This window comes from Vicugna pacos, chromosome 8 (genome assembly GCF_048564905.1).
Source record: "Vicugna pacos chromosome 8, VicPac4, whole genome shotgun sequence".
NCBI lineage: Eukaryota > Metazoa > Chordata > Mammalia > Artiodactyla > Camelidae > Vicugna > Vicugna pacos.
Window position 1 is genome coordinate 46,301,811 of NC_132994.1, and position 17,367 is coordinate 46,319,177.

General features: G+C 42.6%; 1 protein-coding gene across 1 annotated transcript; it reads left to right on the plus strand.

Moving 5' to 3' along the window:
* The first annotated feature begins 6,059 nt into the window (after nucleotides 1-6,059).
* Nucleotides 6,060-16,854, plus strand: HEY2 (hes related family bHLH transcription factor with YRPW motif 2). Its single transcript, XM_006217688.4, has 5 exons — nucleotides 6,060-6,308; nucleotides 8,255-8,333; nucleotides 8,462-8,545; nucleotides 10,863-10,944; nucleotides 14,853-16,854. Exons 1-5 carry the CDS (start codon nucleotides 6,226-6,228, stop codon nucleotides 15,536-15,538), a joined length of 1,014 nt encoding a protein of 337 aa, XP_006217750.1. The 5' UTR covers nucleotides 6,060-6,225; the 3' UTR covers nucleotides 15,539-16,854.
* Nucleotides 16,855-17,367: the final 513 nt, after the last annotated feature.

Here is a 17,367-nt window from a genome sequence, read left to right on the forward strand (position 1 = left end):
TAGCAAAACCCTGATTGCCAGCCTTGACAAGTAAATCTTGCAGTGCTGAGAATTTTGATTCATGATTCAATAATGCCCTAGGATTCTCAGATTTAAAGTGCTATGGAAATGTATGATCAGTGCACCTTTCTTTCATATTCAAGGCACAGTACACAGCCCTTTTCCATACTGCAGCTGAGCATGGTTGTTCTTCACTAAGCACTATGACATTTTGTTTCCAAACAGACTGCATTGCCCTGATGAATACTGCAATTCCTCACAGAACTGTTATTTTCTTTATTCATTTCCTAGAAATTGAATAAGCTATTACTTAAGACCAAAATCTATCTCTAAAAAATTTTAGTCATATGCTTCCAGTACATTATTACACAATTAAATTATTTTGAAGGCTAAAGCCAGGGTGGGGGGGGGGAAACTCCCGTGCTGTCTGTCCCTTCAACCAATAGATGCCAAACTTGTTATTTTTCTTTTCTTGTAAAGCGTCACTTCAATAGGTTTATAAAGCATGAAGGTCCAAAAATAGCACGTATTTTTTTCCACAATCAGTCTAAACTTAGCAACTTCTTATTTCTAATCTATGAGGGGTTTTTTGCCCCCATAAAGTTTCTATCAACTTAAAAATAAGCAGATAAGAACATAAACGTGCACATCTCTAGTGAAAGTATTTTAATAAAAGTGTTAGAAAGATATAGCTGTTCATTTGTATTCTAGTGGGAAATACTTTTGGCCTTAACATTTTTCCACAGCACTTGGTGCTTCAGAAACCTGTAGAGCCTCTCTCTTCTACTTTCATCAAAGTAATGCCAACCAACCAGATCCAGGAATCCTTGATTTAACTTTTTTCTAAAACTGAAAGCAGAAACTTTCCTGTGGAGGATCCACATTTTTGTAACATAGGCACTGGTCCTATTAATGACAATTAAGTAAACTTGAGAACATAAAAAATGACTTATTCAGCTATCAGGAGATAAAGTATTATCTTCATTTATACATAATATGAATGTTACCATTCATGTAGTAATTAGTGTAGATACATGGGGAAGAATTTTAGACAAAAAAATTGTTTTAAATAAAATAAAAATTTTAAATCTGTGAACAAGGCAATCATATAATTCTTTTAGAAGTCAGCAGCTAGATAAAGATTTTCTTTTTTTTTTTACAAACAATGAACTTCCTCTTTTCTGATTACTAGAATTAGAAAACTCACTGTTTCTCTTTCTGACTTGGCTGCCAGGAAGCTCAGTGCTGAACTAAGGACCTATTTCAGTACATGCTTTCCTGCTCATATTGAAGTATTTTCTCTTCATTCTTTTCCATGACTTTTTTTACTTCATGGTTGTTTATTTCTATTATATTATTCCAACATATCTAAATTCTATATATACAGAAAGCAGGGAGTTCATTCATTTCAACAAGAAATTCATTCCAAACCATTCATTGTGCATAAATCATGTGTCAGGCACTATTCTGTACTAGATGGGGACGCAGTTAATTAAAAGATGATTTTCACGACAGAAGTGAATATATCTAACTGTATTCTTGAGAAGGGAAAAAAGCTGCAATCAGATCAACTTTGAGAAGATGAAAATTTAAAAGAACTTTCATGAAAGAAATGCTCTCCAACATCAATTTAACCCTCAGGAAGAGACAGATAACATAGTGAGTATAGTTATCTTTTGACTGTTACTCTTACATGGAAAACTAGTTAATTATACAACCCTCTTCTCAAGGGTCCTGTAATAAAACCAGCCTTCATCTTTGGGCATGTACCAAGTATGAATAACACTACTCATGAAATAAAAGCTTTTAATAAATTGTCCTTAATAACAGAGATCAATTTAAACATTCTAACTTCCAAGAAAGGGGCCTTTGGGTCTTAGACTTCCTACATCGGAGCTTCTGATGTAACAAGTTTTTAGTATCTACTGGGGCAAGCCAAGAGATACAACGCACTTTGTGTGGCTGATCAGGCAAGGGTAACTGTTGACTGGTAAAGCAGGTCCTGTTTATAGATGATTTCAAGGTTGGTGGCCCTAAATTTGCCCTTGCTTTCAGCTTTGTTTTGCTTTACTGGCTTGCAAATATGTGTCACACAGTGACCCTAGGGTGGCCTGCCTGCTGCCAGCCTGATGTTGAGAAAGGTACTGAAATTTACAAGGATCTTGCCCTTGGCCTCCACGCTCAGGGTACAGCATTCTCACACACTTTAAAGTGTTGCCAGCTCACAATAGCCTTGTAGTCAGGGAAGCCAGCCCATCAAGGCTGCCCACAGATGCATGTGCATGTCACCTGCCCCAGCAATTGCAAACAGACTAACACAGCTCTGGGCAACCTGATTGTCTTCCCTTTATAAGAGAAAGCTGTGTAAATAATTATATTTCAGATAGGGCAAAATATTGGATTTCTTAATTTGAACTATGTGCACTTACCCTTCTCAGGCTAACATAAAGGTCTTTAAATAACAGAGCTGCCTGTATTTCACTGAGAAGCTTAGTTAAAACATTTTTTAAAAGTGGTGTTATGCCTTGGTGACTTTCTAAGCGAACCCAAACACTGGAGTGGCCTACACTTTTAAAGTAATTGTAAGAGCATCTCAAAGGATTCAGAGAAGCAACAAATAACAAAGTGACCATTGATCTTGAAAAATTAGAGTGCTCTAATGAGAAAAAAGCAGACCAAGAATAAAAAAAGATACCAAGTTCCTTTCAAAAATGCTGCAAGGAGAATTTTAGACTGCTGCAAAGTAATCATTTCATTAATTTACGCAACAACACTCAAATTTTGTGGGACAGGATATAACAGGGTCAAGATGGTCAGAAGTATAAATACAGGTGAAAACCTGTAACTTTATGTTAAATGGGTGAGAGAAGAGTCGAAACAGGATCAGCACCACTGAGTTGGAGGTTTCCAGATCTCGGCATTTGACATCTCACTCTCACGTCACTATGTGGGTTAAATCGCAGAAGGACAAAACAGGGACAAGGGGACCAATTTCGGGAAGGCTACTGAGGCTCCCCTCCTCAATTTCGTTTAGATCTGTCTTTCTGGGCTTTCTTTCCTAATGGCATTTCGTTTGCAGGAAAGCCCTTCGTATCTTTCGGCCTAATTATCTCATTGTACGAATCTTTGAAAAGGAAAGAACTGCAGTTTGCTCTGCTCACGAACATCTTTTCTTCTGCCCTGGATCTTACTAAGCCTTCAACTAACTCTCGTTGAAAAGGATGTCGCTGAGGGGCGATGAGGCTTGAAATCCCGCGGTTTTCTCATTCTCTTTTCTTTCTCTCAGATGCCACCCCTACACCTCGCTCCCCCACCCTCCACAATCCACTACCGTTTTTAAGCATGCTGGGGCGTTTTAAACAGCTCCCTCTGTTTCTCCCTCTGACCCGAGAAGCACTTTCAAGTGGAAGACAGACAAGGCGCCTGACTAGGGGATAGGCAAATGCGATACTTGAGGGGAATAAAAGACCTAATGGAAAAATCCAGGGCTGCCTAATTGCGATTAAGTATTCTGCAGATAAGTGAGCATATTATTGTTTTGGTCCTGTTCAAAACGTCGAGGTCTTTTGCCTTATGCATTCTTGTGTATTTAACAGACTACATAACGCTCACCATGTACTAAGCACTATGCTAAACACTTTTAAAATATTACCCTCTTTGCTTAAAAAATCTTTTTAAGCGACGTTAAATCGCCTGTGCTTTTCGAATGTCCCTGCCATATGTTTCTTTATAACATGGTATAGTGGTTAAGTCTTCAAAGACAAATATGGGAAAACTTCAACCAGTTGCTACTTTATTGCAAGCAAACCATTTCCTTCTTCGCAATTTTTCTCAATTATTGTAATTAAATACTCTAGTATAGTGAGAAAAAAACTCAATTTTTTTTCCCCGTGATGATCTCAGGCTTTGACCCCAGCGTTTGGCAGCGCCCGCTAATTTGATTCTGTGGGCAAGGTTAATCGCACCTGTAGGCATTCGCGTTCAGAAAAATGTGCAGCCTTCCCGGAAAGTTGTGAAGGCTGAGTTCGCGCCAGGCCGGAGGCGGCGTGTCCCCCCCGGGGCCGGCGCGGACTGGTCGCGGGAGCATCCGCCGGGGAGGTGGGGCGGGCGACGGGCGTGCGTCAGGCTCATCCCTCCCGGGGTTACGAGGACCGAGAGCCGAGCGGCGTCGGGGGAGGTTCGAACCGATGGGATGCGAGCTCTCTCGGCTCCGCGCAGCGCGCTCTGGCGCCGGCAACGCAGCGAAGCAAAGGCCGCGAGACCCGCGCGGGCGGGACACCCTCCCTGAGGCCCACAGCCGAGCTGGGGGGTCATCGCCCCCCGCGGCCCCGAATTGACCGGGTCCAGCTCCACCAGGCCCCGCCCGGCCCCCGCCGACTGCACTTCGCCTGGTGTTAAGTTTCAGAAGTCAGGATGGAAAGTTTCGGGTTTCTGTTCACACGGTTACTGCAGGCGCCGCGGAGGGGACAGCACAAAAGAGACGAGGGCGTGTGGGGAAGGGGTTTTGTGGTTTAACGAGGGCTTAGCACGCGGGCTGCAGGTCCTTCCCGCTCTCCCCTGGCCTAACCCCCACCCGGGCCCGTTCTTTTCAAGTCGCATCCCTTCGTCTTCTCTCCGCCCCATGCCGGTCTTGTGTGGGGAAAGAACGCAGTGTCAAAGGCACGTCTTAAGCAGATCCCCAGAAAAATAAGAACCGTCTGTGAGGTACGGTTGTAGTGATTACTGATAGACGCCTCTCTCTCAGAGGCTTTTCTGCACTAAGCTCGGAGCTGCCCGGGCACGAGTGGAGTCTCGGGCTCCATCCCGACCAACCCGCCGCCCGCCTCCCGGTACCGCGGCGCACGGGCGGGCAAACCTACCCAGACTGCCCTCGCGAAGGCATATCGGCATAGCCGGTTCAAAAAAAAAAAAATACCTCGGAGTATGGAGAGAAAGAGCAGTTTGAAAACATGTTTTGAAAGTACACTTAATGTCCAATGCACTAAAAACTGGACACGAATTCGACTTTTAGAAAACAAACAAATTTCCAAGCGCGATTTTTTCCACGTCTTGGATTCTAATGAACTCTACCGCTGCGACTACACAAACCAGGGTGTGTGGAGAACTGCAATTATCTGGATAATCCCAGCCTGAGAAAGTCGAATTTGAAAGGTTACTAAAATTGTGTCCTGAAATACCCGCATCACTGCCCTAGTCCTTCCTACCACCAGAGCAGACACAACTCCAGCCCACGGCTACTCAGCGGGATCTATTATCCACAGCCCCAGTGGCCGAAAGGAGAGAAGTGATTTAGAGCAAATCGAAAATCGTCTGGCAGCCGGTCTCTCAGACCCTCCGACCGCCAGCGGGTAAGTACCTGGTCGGGGAAACTCACGTCCTTATCTGTTCACAGCCCAGAGGCCGCGGAAGTAGCCTTGGGAGTTGCCAGGGAGAAAAGCAACTTTGATTTAAGGTTTTCAAAAACCCCAGAGGGCAACTGTGACCGCCAGGGTCAGTCAGTCAGCAGTTTTGGTCCAGACAAGGGACAGCCGAGTGGGGCGGTTCGGTTAAGCCACGGCGCCTCCCGACGTCACACACGCTCGCTCACACTCAGCCACGCTCTTGGGGTTATTCTTTAAACACAGGACTGAAAGTTCACTGGCAGACGGCTGGATGCGCGGGAGCGCCAAACACCGACGTCCAGGGCCCGCCCCTCGCCGGCCCGCCCCCGCCGCACCCGCGCCCGCGCCAGTGCCCACGTCCGCACGCTTCCCTGTCTAGAGTTAGCAACTTTGCGCTCACGCTCACCGCGGCCTCTCCCCGCCCGCGCTCGGATCCCGGGCCCCAGATGCGCGGCCGCGTTCCCACGCCTCTGCCCTAGCTCCGCGGCAGGCATTGGCGAGCGCGGCCCCGCCCCTCCGTCCCAGCCAATCGCGGGCCACGCAGACCCCCGAGGAGGCGGTGCCCGGCGGGGTGGCGGGGACTTGCGCGCGGGTGGTGAGCGAGGGGCCCCGCCCCCGCGGGGAGGCGTGGCCGGCGCCGGCTCTTGCAGCCGAGCTGGGTTGCGGCGTGGGAAAGAGCCGCGAGGAGCCGACCGCGCCGCCGCCGGAGCCGCGCCTGCCCCGGCCGAGGGAGGGAGGAGGCGGGGAGGGAGGCAGGGAGGGAGGAGACAGGCAGGGAGGGCGCTGCGTCCCGCTTAGCGTCCGTGCCTCGGGACTGGCTGTGCCCCGCGCGGTCTTCGCCGCGATGAAGCGCCCTTGCGAGGAGACGACCTCTGAGAGCGACATGGACGAGACCATCGACGTGGGGAGCGAGAACAATTACTCGGGGTGAGCGCGGGCTCGGCGGGAGCTGTCCGGAGCCAGAGGCGTCGGGGAGCTTTGTGTACCAGCGGCTCCTTGGAAATCCCGAGGTTCCTCTCCGCGGCGTTCTAACTGAACGGGAAAGTTTTGCCCGAAAAACTTTTGAGTGGTGGGCGCTCACGAAGCGTGCATTGGGGTGGGGCGAGGCATGTGGGTTTTCACTCTAGTGGTGGGGCGGAGAGGACGGGGGACGCGACTGAAAGAGTGCAGGAGTTGGCGAAGGAGGGTCCCGGGCTGTCAGCGTTGGGCGCGCGGACTGGCACGTCCGGGCGACCGGCGACGCTCCCGCCACCGAAACTGTATTTGGGAGCACTTTCAGAATGGGCCAGGCGAAGAGAAAAAAATTTGATTGAAAAACAGTTTTAAGAGACTGAAAGATGACTTGCTTTTTGGAGAAATTAAATCAATTTGCGATGTCAAGGCTAAATAGGTTGAAATCTCTGGGTTGATCGTGTGTGACTTGGTTGACGGGAGAGTGAGTGACAGCTGTAAGGGCATCACCTCTTTGACTGCTTGTTCTTAAGTCTGGAAAAGATCGGGGTCGTGATCACGGAAGCCAGACCTTAACTCCAGTGACAGAGGGAAGTTACGGAGGCGTTTTAGTGCCAAGGCGGGTCAAATGATAATTGCTTCTAATTGGCATCCCCAGAAGCGCCTTAATTATTTATCTGCAACTGTCATTCAAAGAGCAGAATTCTTTCTACCTTTGAAAAACTGGTTTTCTTTCAATATTATTATTCTAATATATGCAGACCAAAGCCTGGAACCGGCAGAAGAAAAGATATCTCACATGAAACGTTGTTTGCAAAGTATCTTCTAATTATTAAAGTGTGGTTGTGTCATCTTAAAAAATAAGATCTGAAAAACAAAAGATGTCATGTGAAAGGTAAAACCAGTTGAGAAGGGGTGGGAATGAGGGGAGCAGTTAATTCAGAAATAAGATCCAGAAGTGAGAAAGTGAGGTAATAAGAACCTGGTGTGTGCAACATTTCTAAAATGAGAGAGAACAAATAACAGGAAACTGGAGAATTTGAGAACATGAAGAAGGAGAGTATCCGTGAATTAGGAAGAGAAACAGATACATCCTAAAAAGGGTCGTAAAAGTTACAAGTGACAGAGTAGCGATGTGATTGAACTTTCAATATAAAATATTTTTTCATTAGCAAACTCAAGATGGATTACAACTCTGAGAGGTTTAACCTTAGATTGAAGGCTGAGAGATACCTAGGGTTTTATTTTCAAGTAAAACGTTTACCTAGTAGTTGATCTAATTTTGATTTTTCTATCAGTGGCATTTTTAATTTGTGGGCATTGTTTTGGTAGATTAGTGTAGAAAACATTGAATTTGTCATTTTTTTTCCTGTGTGACTAATTGAAGTTTTGAAATAATAAGGTAACCTGTTTATTTTGAAGATTGCATCTAGGAACAACATGTGATGACGGTGTATCTGTTATAGTAGTGCTAAACATGGCCCTTACTTTAAAAGAGCTTTGCTTTGTTCAGTGGGTCTGACCAGAGGGAGGAGGAGGGATGCTATTAGAGATTAGCTGACTTTTAAGAAACATTTATGAGTGGAACCAGGAAGTACTAATATCTAACTTCTCACCTGACTCCCCATAATTATTTCACTGGGAGACCTAATAAAAGTTTAGGGATGTTTTTGCCAGTGAATTTGGCGTCTGGATGACTCATTAAGATTAAAAGGGGGGGAAAAAAAGGCATGATTCCTACCTGAAAAGAGATATAAGGGCTGAAAGCATGTTAAATATGTTAAGAGCACGAATTAAGAATAAAATAACACGGACCTGACCTGTGCCATCACTCTGAATATTTATTAATATGTACCATCAAGCACCCAGAAGAAACATTGTTATGTTAATACAGCACCTGACAAACTCTCCTTACTTCTTAGGCAAAGTACTAGCTCTGTGATTAGATCGAATTCTCCAACGACAACATCTCAGATTATGGCAAGAAAGAAAAGGAGAGGGGTATGTGGTTTTTTTTCTTTTTATTTCATGTAATCCAGCCTTATGTGTAGCAGTTATATTTTTCCATGATGAGCAGTTTTATTATTTGTGTATTCATAGACTTTTGTTGTTTTGCTTTTTGGGGATAGATAATAGAGAAAAGGCGTCGAGATCGGATAAATAACAGTTTATCAGAGTTGAGACGACTGGTGCCAACCGCTTTTGAAAAACAAGTAAGCCGCCCCCACCCCTGACCACCCCACCAAAGAGCTCAAAAAATCTGATTCTCTCATCTGGGAATGTGGGTTCTTGTTAAAGCTCATTAAAATAATGGTGTATGTGCCCTGATCTGGCACAGAGCAGCTATTTCAATAAAATGCTTTGTTGTGGCAAAACTATTAAAAACATAATCCATCATGAAGTTGAAAAACATTTCCATTCTCTAGCTTATTTTCCCCTTAAGGGTAACATGTTCATGCTTTCTCTGTTCTTTCTATGAATACCAGTAGTGGTTTTGTTTAAAAACCAAGCTGTGTGTAGTACTCTTTTAAAAAAAAATTTTAAAAAGATGTATCATATGTGAAATTTCATTCTTGTCCCAAACTATTGAAAAAAAGTAAGCTTTTTATTTTAAAAAGTAACGAAAGCTGAAGAAGTAACATCTCTAGCTCCATTTCCTAAAAATAATACTAACAAAATTTATTTACCAAACCAGTTGGTTTCATTTTTAATCTCTGGGTTAATAGAATGATGTCACATTTGAGACATCTTTGTGGAAGTTTGGTAAAACTCAAACTAGCCATAAACTCCCCTTTTGAGAATTCAAGTATTCCTTCACCAAAAAAATAAAAGGTTTTGCACACTTAGTAAAGTAGGAAGCCAAACGTTTGAATCTTCCTTTGTTGTTTTGGAAAAGTTATATTTTTCCTCCCACCGTGATGGCGAATGGTCAGATTTCTAAGAGCATCTTATGAAGAATATGGCATCTCATAACTTGTTGAGATACTTTCAATTAAATTCAAATAGGGCATAGGACAGCAGTTGTTTGTTTATTTCATTTTGTTGTTCGCTTCATGAACCACAAACATTATAAAGCAAGCTCTACAAAGCCCTTGGAAATTATCCAGAAACTGCAGTTTTGTTATTAGTCACTTTCATTGAAACTACTGTTCATCTTCAAGGAAAAATTGAACATTGACAGAAGTACAAGATGTCATATGTTATTGGTTATACATTTTTAAGAGAAAAAAAGGCACGCATTCTATAGGCTGAAACTGTCTTTGATAAGTTAAACGTGACATGCAAATGGTAGTTTTAATTAGAAGCGTTTCTCATGAAAATAGGCTGAAAATGAAAATATCAGTAATCAGTGAGGTTTTTACTTTGCGTACTGAAATGTCTACAGTTATGAGGAGAAGTTTGGTGATTTTTTTTCTTGGTTTGTTAGATTTTTTTTTTCCCCTTAAATGTCAACTTAAACCTTAAAAGCCAACCTCAGTTGTCTGGCAGTTAGTTACCATAAACACAGGCTTTCCCATTTGCTGAGCTTGGCGACCAACCCTAGTGAGCTGGCCCCATCACAGGATGATTAGAAGAGTGTTCTTTTGAGCAGTTGAAATAACTCTGGCACTCTCACCATGTACTGGGTGCTGACAATTGTCACAAAACAAGTAAAGCATAGGAACCTGAAATAAACTTCAGTTTCCTTTTCAAAAAAAAAACATACTGATTTAATTATTTAGCTCTTCCAAGAAATTAGAAGCCATCCACAGCCCTCTGAGACAGTTTGAAGTGGCATATTTGTATTTAAATTGGTTTGGTTTCCAGGGGTTGCCTTGTTTTTAAATGGGGGAAGGCACATAAAATACATTTCCAAGATAATTTTATTAAGAACTATTTTAAATGGTTCAAATATCCTTAAGCATTTCTGATGCTTGTTAGAGAAGAGGTAGATTATGCTTTCTTGTTTATGGTCTTGGAATTTACAGTGACACCTACTGGTAATTATTGGGGAGAAAAAAAAACCTTGAAAGTCTTCCCTTTGCACTTTTGGTTTTACTTACCAGTGGTGTCGTATGAATTACCTTAAAGGCAAATTAGAATTTTCTGTTTTTGAAAAATACACTTTTAACAATAATTTGATGAGATCCTATCTCCTTTTACTCCAGAGTTGGATTCAACTGATCTAGACTTATGTTATGTAAGAGTATAGTACATCCCCTAATAAAATAAAGTATATTATTAACCACGACAGAATTGGATGCAAAACTTGAGACTTTTGCGGTTGGAATAGTTGTGGTGGAATGCTCATAGTAAAATTATTTTTGTGATTTAAAATTATTTATTATGCCTCTTAGTCTTTAAAAGTTAAAATGGCATTGGGTGTGACATAATTAGTGTTTGTATGTAAAGGCAGGAAAAAACTCACATTTTTCTGTGAAAAAATTAAATTCAGAATTTTCTAGTGAGGTGGAAAATTGAAAATTCAGAGTAAATTTTTCCAAATTCATTTCTGCAGGACTTCTAAGACTTTATTATTTGTTTGTGCAGGGCTCTGCAAAGTTAGAAAAAGCCGAAATATTGCAGATGACAGTGGATCATTTAAAGATGCTCCAGGCAACCGGGGGTAAAGGTAAGTGGATGACTTCATTTTTTCCCCCTTTCCACCTTTCTCTTTTCACTTTTTCTCCCTAAGATTGGAAGGAAGTCATAGTGGAACAGTTTTTTAACAAACTGAGATAGGAGGTCCCAGATTAAAGCCGTGGAAATCAATGCTAATGGCAGGATTGAACTCGTGGGAAAGAACTTCTGGAACAAAAGAAGCACTTGACCCTGGGCTTGTGTTTGCTTTCATAATACTGTGGGAGTAAAGCTGTATTCACAGCAGCCTGGTCAGAGATTTGTCTGGGACTTTCAGAAGTGCATGCTGGAATTTGTACAGAAAGACAAAACAAACACACAAACATCCAAACATAAACAGGAGGTTAGAAGCAATCCTCTTTTCTTTTCTTTCCCTTCACCCACTCCCTCCATTACATCAGGGATGGGAGTCAATATAATACAGCTATTCTGAAAGAAGTGAGTCTAGAATTATGTACTTTGTTGCTCTCAGAGTTTGGTTGGTCTTGGATTTAGACCACACAGAGCATTTGAAGTGCAGGTAGTGAGCCTCTGTCCTGGAAACCATTGCTGGAGCTGTGTCATGCCTGTGGAGAGCCAACAGGAGCAGATGCCCTGGGCCAGTGCCCTGGAGAGATGTCTTCTGTCCTGGATAATGATTCTGGGAGGAATCATCCAGGGGGTCAGGGATGGACCCTTACTCCATGCTAAAAATGGACCTGAGATCCCGAAAGCTGTCCTATTCACTCCCATTTCATTATCCCACTTCTCACACACCGTTCAGACTTGATTTTGCCCTTCTGTATTCTTTTCACCCTTCAAGCAGGCCTTGGTATTCATCTTAGCCAAGGATGCTTTTCCATATATTTGATAACTGGATAAGGAGAGGGTACCACAGGAGGCTAACTGCGTCAGCTGCACCCTGGAGGCTTCTCTCTGCTCAGCATCAGCCTTTGACTACATGGTGTCATAGTTTGCCCTAGATCAGAGCAGGGGCAGGGCATTGAAGGGGAGTAGCTCTTTGCTAATTGGTATACGAATGTTTCTGTATTTAACTCCAGAACGGCCATACTGCTGAGGACCTGTAGAATATCATCCCTGACCATCACCATCTTCTTCCTGTGTTAGGTGGGGGGTGATCATTGTAAAGGGAAGCCCTCCCACATGGGGTGTGACTTACCCTCTGTTGTACTTTCTCAGGGAACCATCCTGCATGAATAACCACCCTGAATGGGTATGGAATTGTGGTTTCTACTCATTAATAAAATGTTACCCTCAGCGTAAGATGCAAATATTCTTGCATAATAGAGAAGAGCCCACCTTGGCCACTGCCTCGCCTTTAAGCCTGGACAGAAGTGCTGGGCTGCACTGTGAGGTCTACACTCGCACTTGGAGCTTTCAAGGCCCCTCCAGCCCTGTGATTCTGTCTCTACAGTTGTGACCTCAGGCTGTGAGGAGGCTGATCAAGTCAGCGATGGTGCAGGAAGTTGTTTGATTTTTTACTCCCCTTGGCATTGTTAGCTACAAGACTAAGAATTTTTATCAGCATTTCAAATATTTGGCATTAGCAATGCTTTTAAAGAGTAATATTTGTTCTTACACCTTATTATAAGAGCTAAGTTCTATCTTGGTTGCTATTCTTGGCTACCTGAACAGTCCTAAAATTCATCCCAAAATAGTTTGTGAACAGACATTTCCTAGCAAACTTCATACACGTCACCTGACTGCCAGGTCATTAGAGAGGTCATCTGGCAGGAGAGCATGTGGGCCCCAAAGAAGAGGGGCTGGCTGTGTGGGCTCAAATTGTTAAAGACTCACAACTGCTATGGGGGCCTCAAAATGTACTGGTGAAGGTCAGAGACTCTGCAGTTGGTTGCCTGGTTTCAAATTCTTCCTCTGCCACTTTTTTAGCTCTGTGACCCTGGGTAAATGACTAACCCTCTCTGAGCCCCAGTTTCCTCACTGTAAAATGAGGACAGTGAAGAGTGTTCACTTCACCAGGTTGTTGTGAGTTTATTCACTTAAAGCCCGTAGAGCAGTGATGGAAGTGGTGGGGACCTGTGTGCTATTATTGTTGGCCCAAGATCCATTTACAGGAAACAGCTGTTTATGGTCATTTCCCTCCGCATTCAGCAATAGAATAGGAATTACATAATTTATATTCCTTAAGATGCACCAGAGAACTCAGCCATATACAACAACATACAGCCAGCAAGTCACAAATTTCAATTACCTTGTGCCTACTAATGAAAATTCTTGGAGGCCCCTGAGGTTCAGTTCTGTTGGTCTATTCTTTATCTTGGTATTGCAGCCGTTTCTAGAGAGGATTTAGTAGAGTAACCTAAATTTCTACATCCCTCTGGGTTTCTAGACTCTGCTTATTCTGATTACTACCTCCCTTCTTCTTCTGGAAGTCAGAAGCCTGCAAAGCCTTACAGAGAATCCTGAGGACTCTTCTGTGACATCTTTCTTTGTAGGCATCTTCTTCAGGAAGAGCTTTCTCTCCAAAGGCGAGGAGCTTTATTGCTAACAATGCTGAAGTCCTGGGATGATAACCATTTTTGTTGCTGATCTTCCACATTTCGTGGTACCCTGTTATATCAGCTTTGTGCTATTTTTGTTATTATCTTAATGGTATACATTTTGCTCATAATTTCTTTTGGGGAGTTACAAATTTCTATTGGAATTCAAGCTCTAGGACTTTAAATATTGTGACTACTATTTTCCAAAGCACTTTGATTACATAATTAGTAAGTTTAATTGTTAATAGATGATACAGATAATACTTTGATCTGCAAAAATATAAAAAAGATCACGTAAATGCCTTAGATGAAAATAACCTTTTTTGAATGTGATATTTGTCATTTATGTATATATACCTCAAAAGTGAGTAGACTAATTTTTAATTTGAAAATTGCTCCAAAGGAATAGTTGCAAATGAGAAAAAAATCTGAAAAGGATATGCTTATACATATTAGAGGTTACTAATTCAAAGTGGTGACATTATTCTTTTCTGTTCTAATGTATTATTGTTGGATAAAAAGAGCTTCTTATAAACATGATCAACTCTGGCTATTTTTATGGTAGTAACCTTAGCTGTGGGAGTATCAGCATACACACTGACAAAATTAATATACATTATTCCTTGGGTGGAAGCCAGGAAAAAGTAAGCTAACCAATGAAAGAAATACATATTTGAACTTCGGGAAAACTAGGAGTTATAGTAATTTCATATCAGTAAAGAAGCTTTTTATTGCCTGATAGAAAATTAAGATCTTCAAATTCATAACCAAAATTTTTTAATCATTCTGCTTTCTTCAGATTTTTTTTCATAGAAAGTAATGTTTTCATTTTGTTGCCCAAAAAAATCATGAGTCAAGAAGCATTTGTGAATTTATTAAGAGTTTCTAGCACATTTCTAAAAAAGTTCTCAAACTGCTCATATGCATTTCACATCTCTTATAAATGCCAGGAGAGCAAGAGTGTTACAGATAAACCCTTTAATCTCCAAGTCATGCGACAGAGACAGAGAGACTGCTACTCTGCATTACCGTGAAAAAGTTTTCTAGAGAATTTCAGTGTCCCACAATACAAAAGAAGAGACACCACATTTTTTTTTTCCTGGAAGTGTTTGAAACACAGATGTTCTTAATTTTTCCCCCACTGTGATATTTGGGTGCAAGAACAACTGTAGTATATAGCATTGCCAGAGTTGTCGCACATGTGAATTGCAAAGTACACTTTATTAACTTTTGCCAAAATTACAACCATATATAGCTGGCAATGTTTTCAGAAAGGATCGGCCTTCTACTTAAATCTGTGGAGAACAGAGTGGAACGTAAGTGGTGGTTACTCCTTGTAACTGTATCATTCTCTTTCTCACTCTCTCCTGGCCCCCACTTTGCGCACACCTCCTTTTAGGTTACTTTGACGCACATGCTCTTGCTATGGACTTCATGAGCATTGGATTCCGAGAGTGCTTAACAGAAGTGGCAAGGTACCTGAGCTCCGTGGAAGGCCTGGACTCCTCCGATCCGCTGCGGGCGCGCCTGGTCTCTCATCTCAGCACGTGCGCCTCGCAGCGGGAGGCGGTGGCGATGACCTCCTCTCTGGCCCACCACCACCACCCGCTGCATCCGCACCACTGGGCGGCGGCCTTCCACCATCTCCCCGCAGCCCTGCTCCAACCCAACGGACTCCACGCGTCGGAGTCCACGCCTTGTCGCCTCTCCACCACGACAGAAGTGCCTCCTGCCCACGGCTCCGCCCTCCTCACGGCCACGTTTGCCCACGCAGATTCCGCCCTTCGGATGCCGTCAACGGGCAGTGTCGCCCCCTGCGTGCCACCTCTCTCCACTTCTCTCTTGTCTCTCTCAGCCACTGTCCACGCGGCCGCCGCAGCTGCCACGGCCGCTGCGCACAGCTTCCCGCTGTCCTTCGCTGGGGCCTTCCCCATGCTCCCCCCAAACGCGGCTGCGGCAGTGGCAGCGGCCACGGCCATCAGTCCGCCCTTGTCGGTATCAGCCACGTCCAGCCCTCAGCAGACAAGCAGCGGAACAAACAGTAAACCTTACCGACCCTGGGGGACAGAAGTGGGAGCTTTTTAAGTTTTCACTGAACTTCTTGCAGTAGTCACTGAATGTCCTTCATTTCAGAGTCAGCTTAAAATCTCTGCACCCTGAAAGCAGCCATACAGATGTCTGAAGGTCCACAAAGGAACGAGAACGCTATTTGAGACACAAACCTCACAAGTAGAAATGTGGTATTATTATCTTTTTTCTCTTTTTTTGGTTTAAGACAGTTTGGTAACTGACATCAGCAACTTTTGAAAACTTCACACTTGTTTCCCTTTAGAAGTTTCCCGGAAAATATATGGACCGTACTATCCCGCCAAGCATCAGGATGTTTGAATTGGGGAAGAAAAAGCCGTGACTGAATTCTCTTGAAACTAGATGGAAAAAAATATTCATGTGTCATAAGTGCCTGAACTAATCAAGTTTTCTTTTGAGCGTACAACATTGCACAAGTAAAGAAGAGCAAAGAGGTCAGGTTAAGAAAGGAGAAGCATGGAAGTCTTGCATTAGGCTGCAGACATTTTCACACAGTACCAGAGAAGAGCACTCTTTTGAAACCAACAGGTTTTTATTGGCCAAAAGGATAAATAATTTTCAAGTTCAAGTTTTATCTTAGTTTGCTTTCTTTGTACAGACTTGCCAAGGGGTGACGTTCAGCAGTGCATTAGTATAAGCAATTATTACATCAGTGCTCAGATTAACAAGCATTTCTGCCCTGCCTGCAAACCCCCAGGGCTCAAAATATTTTTTTTTTCATGGCTCAAAATATGGTGCTTCTTTATATAAACCGTAGCTACGTTTTATAAAGTGCACCTAGGAGCAGTTGCCTGCTGTGTGCCCACCAGAGGCTATTTGATTCATACCAACTTGAAAACTCTCCAGTTTGTAAAAGTGTAGATTAATTTATTCAGCTTCATTTGGATAATTTTGACATATTTATCCTCTTCACTTCATCCCGGTAACATGTCAGATCTATTTTTGTCACCTTGTGGGGAGAAGCTGCATTTCTGGAGGTGATGAGAGAAGGAGAGAGCATTGGGAAGAGAAAAGCCACAATTTTTAAGTGTTCTTTGTCAAATCTGTGATTGTGTTTGATCCCAAATCAGGATGAATGTATGCAATGAGATGTACATAAATTATTTTGGTCCATGCCTAGACTAGTGCTACATAATGGTGTTTTGGTTTTATTGTTTTTATTTTGTTTAATGACAAAATAATCTCTTAATACTTTGAAATTGAGCACATGAGATTTTATGTTTGAAAGATAAAGACACAGCATGTATTATTATGCACTTCATTTCTCTGCTGTGTGGAGAAAGCAATAAACATTATGAGAATGTTAAACATTATGCAAAATTATACTTTTAAATATTTGTTTTAAAATTACTGTACCTAGTCTTTTTTTGCATTACTTTGTAACCTTTTTCTATGCAAAAGTCTATATATCACTAATTAAATGAAGTCCTTTTTGACTATTTTTATGTGGATGAGTTGCTTTGCAGAATGGAAAGTTGACATGAACTTTAAGCAAGGCCTTCCTTCGGTAACAAACTAAGCCATGGCTTTTCTTTTTCAAAGTCATTCAATATAATTCACAGCTTACCTGAAAATAGCGTTTATCATTTATCTGAGCTTGTAAATCAATTAAGCATAGGCGAGTATGACATTATTTGGAGGCAGGAAGTGGTCAGTTTTCTCTGCCTTTTATTCTTAACCATGGTTCTTGGAAAAATGCAAATACCAGAACTCCAAATAACAGTGTACCGAACACAGGGTATTAAGCCAAAATGCATCCTACATTTTATAACTCAGAAATATTTGTAGAGGGTTTTAAAACAACATGCATACCTGCTAGGTAAATA

Coding starts and splice junctions, on each gene's coding strand:
- HEY2 (XM_006217688.4), top strand. CDS start 6,226: ATGAAGCGCCCTTGCGAGGAGACGACCTCTGAGAGCGACATGGACGAG. Junction 8,334..8,461: donor CAAGAAAGAAAAGGAGAGGG/GTATGTGGTTTT, acceptor TTTTGGGGATAG/ATAATAGAGAAAAGGCGTCG. Junction 10,945..14,852: donor CCAGGCAACCGGGGGTAAAG/GTAAGTGGATGA, acceptor ACCTCCTTTTAG/GTTACTTTGACGCACATGCT.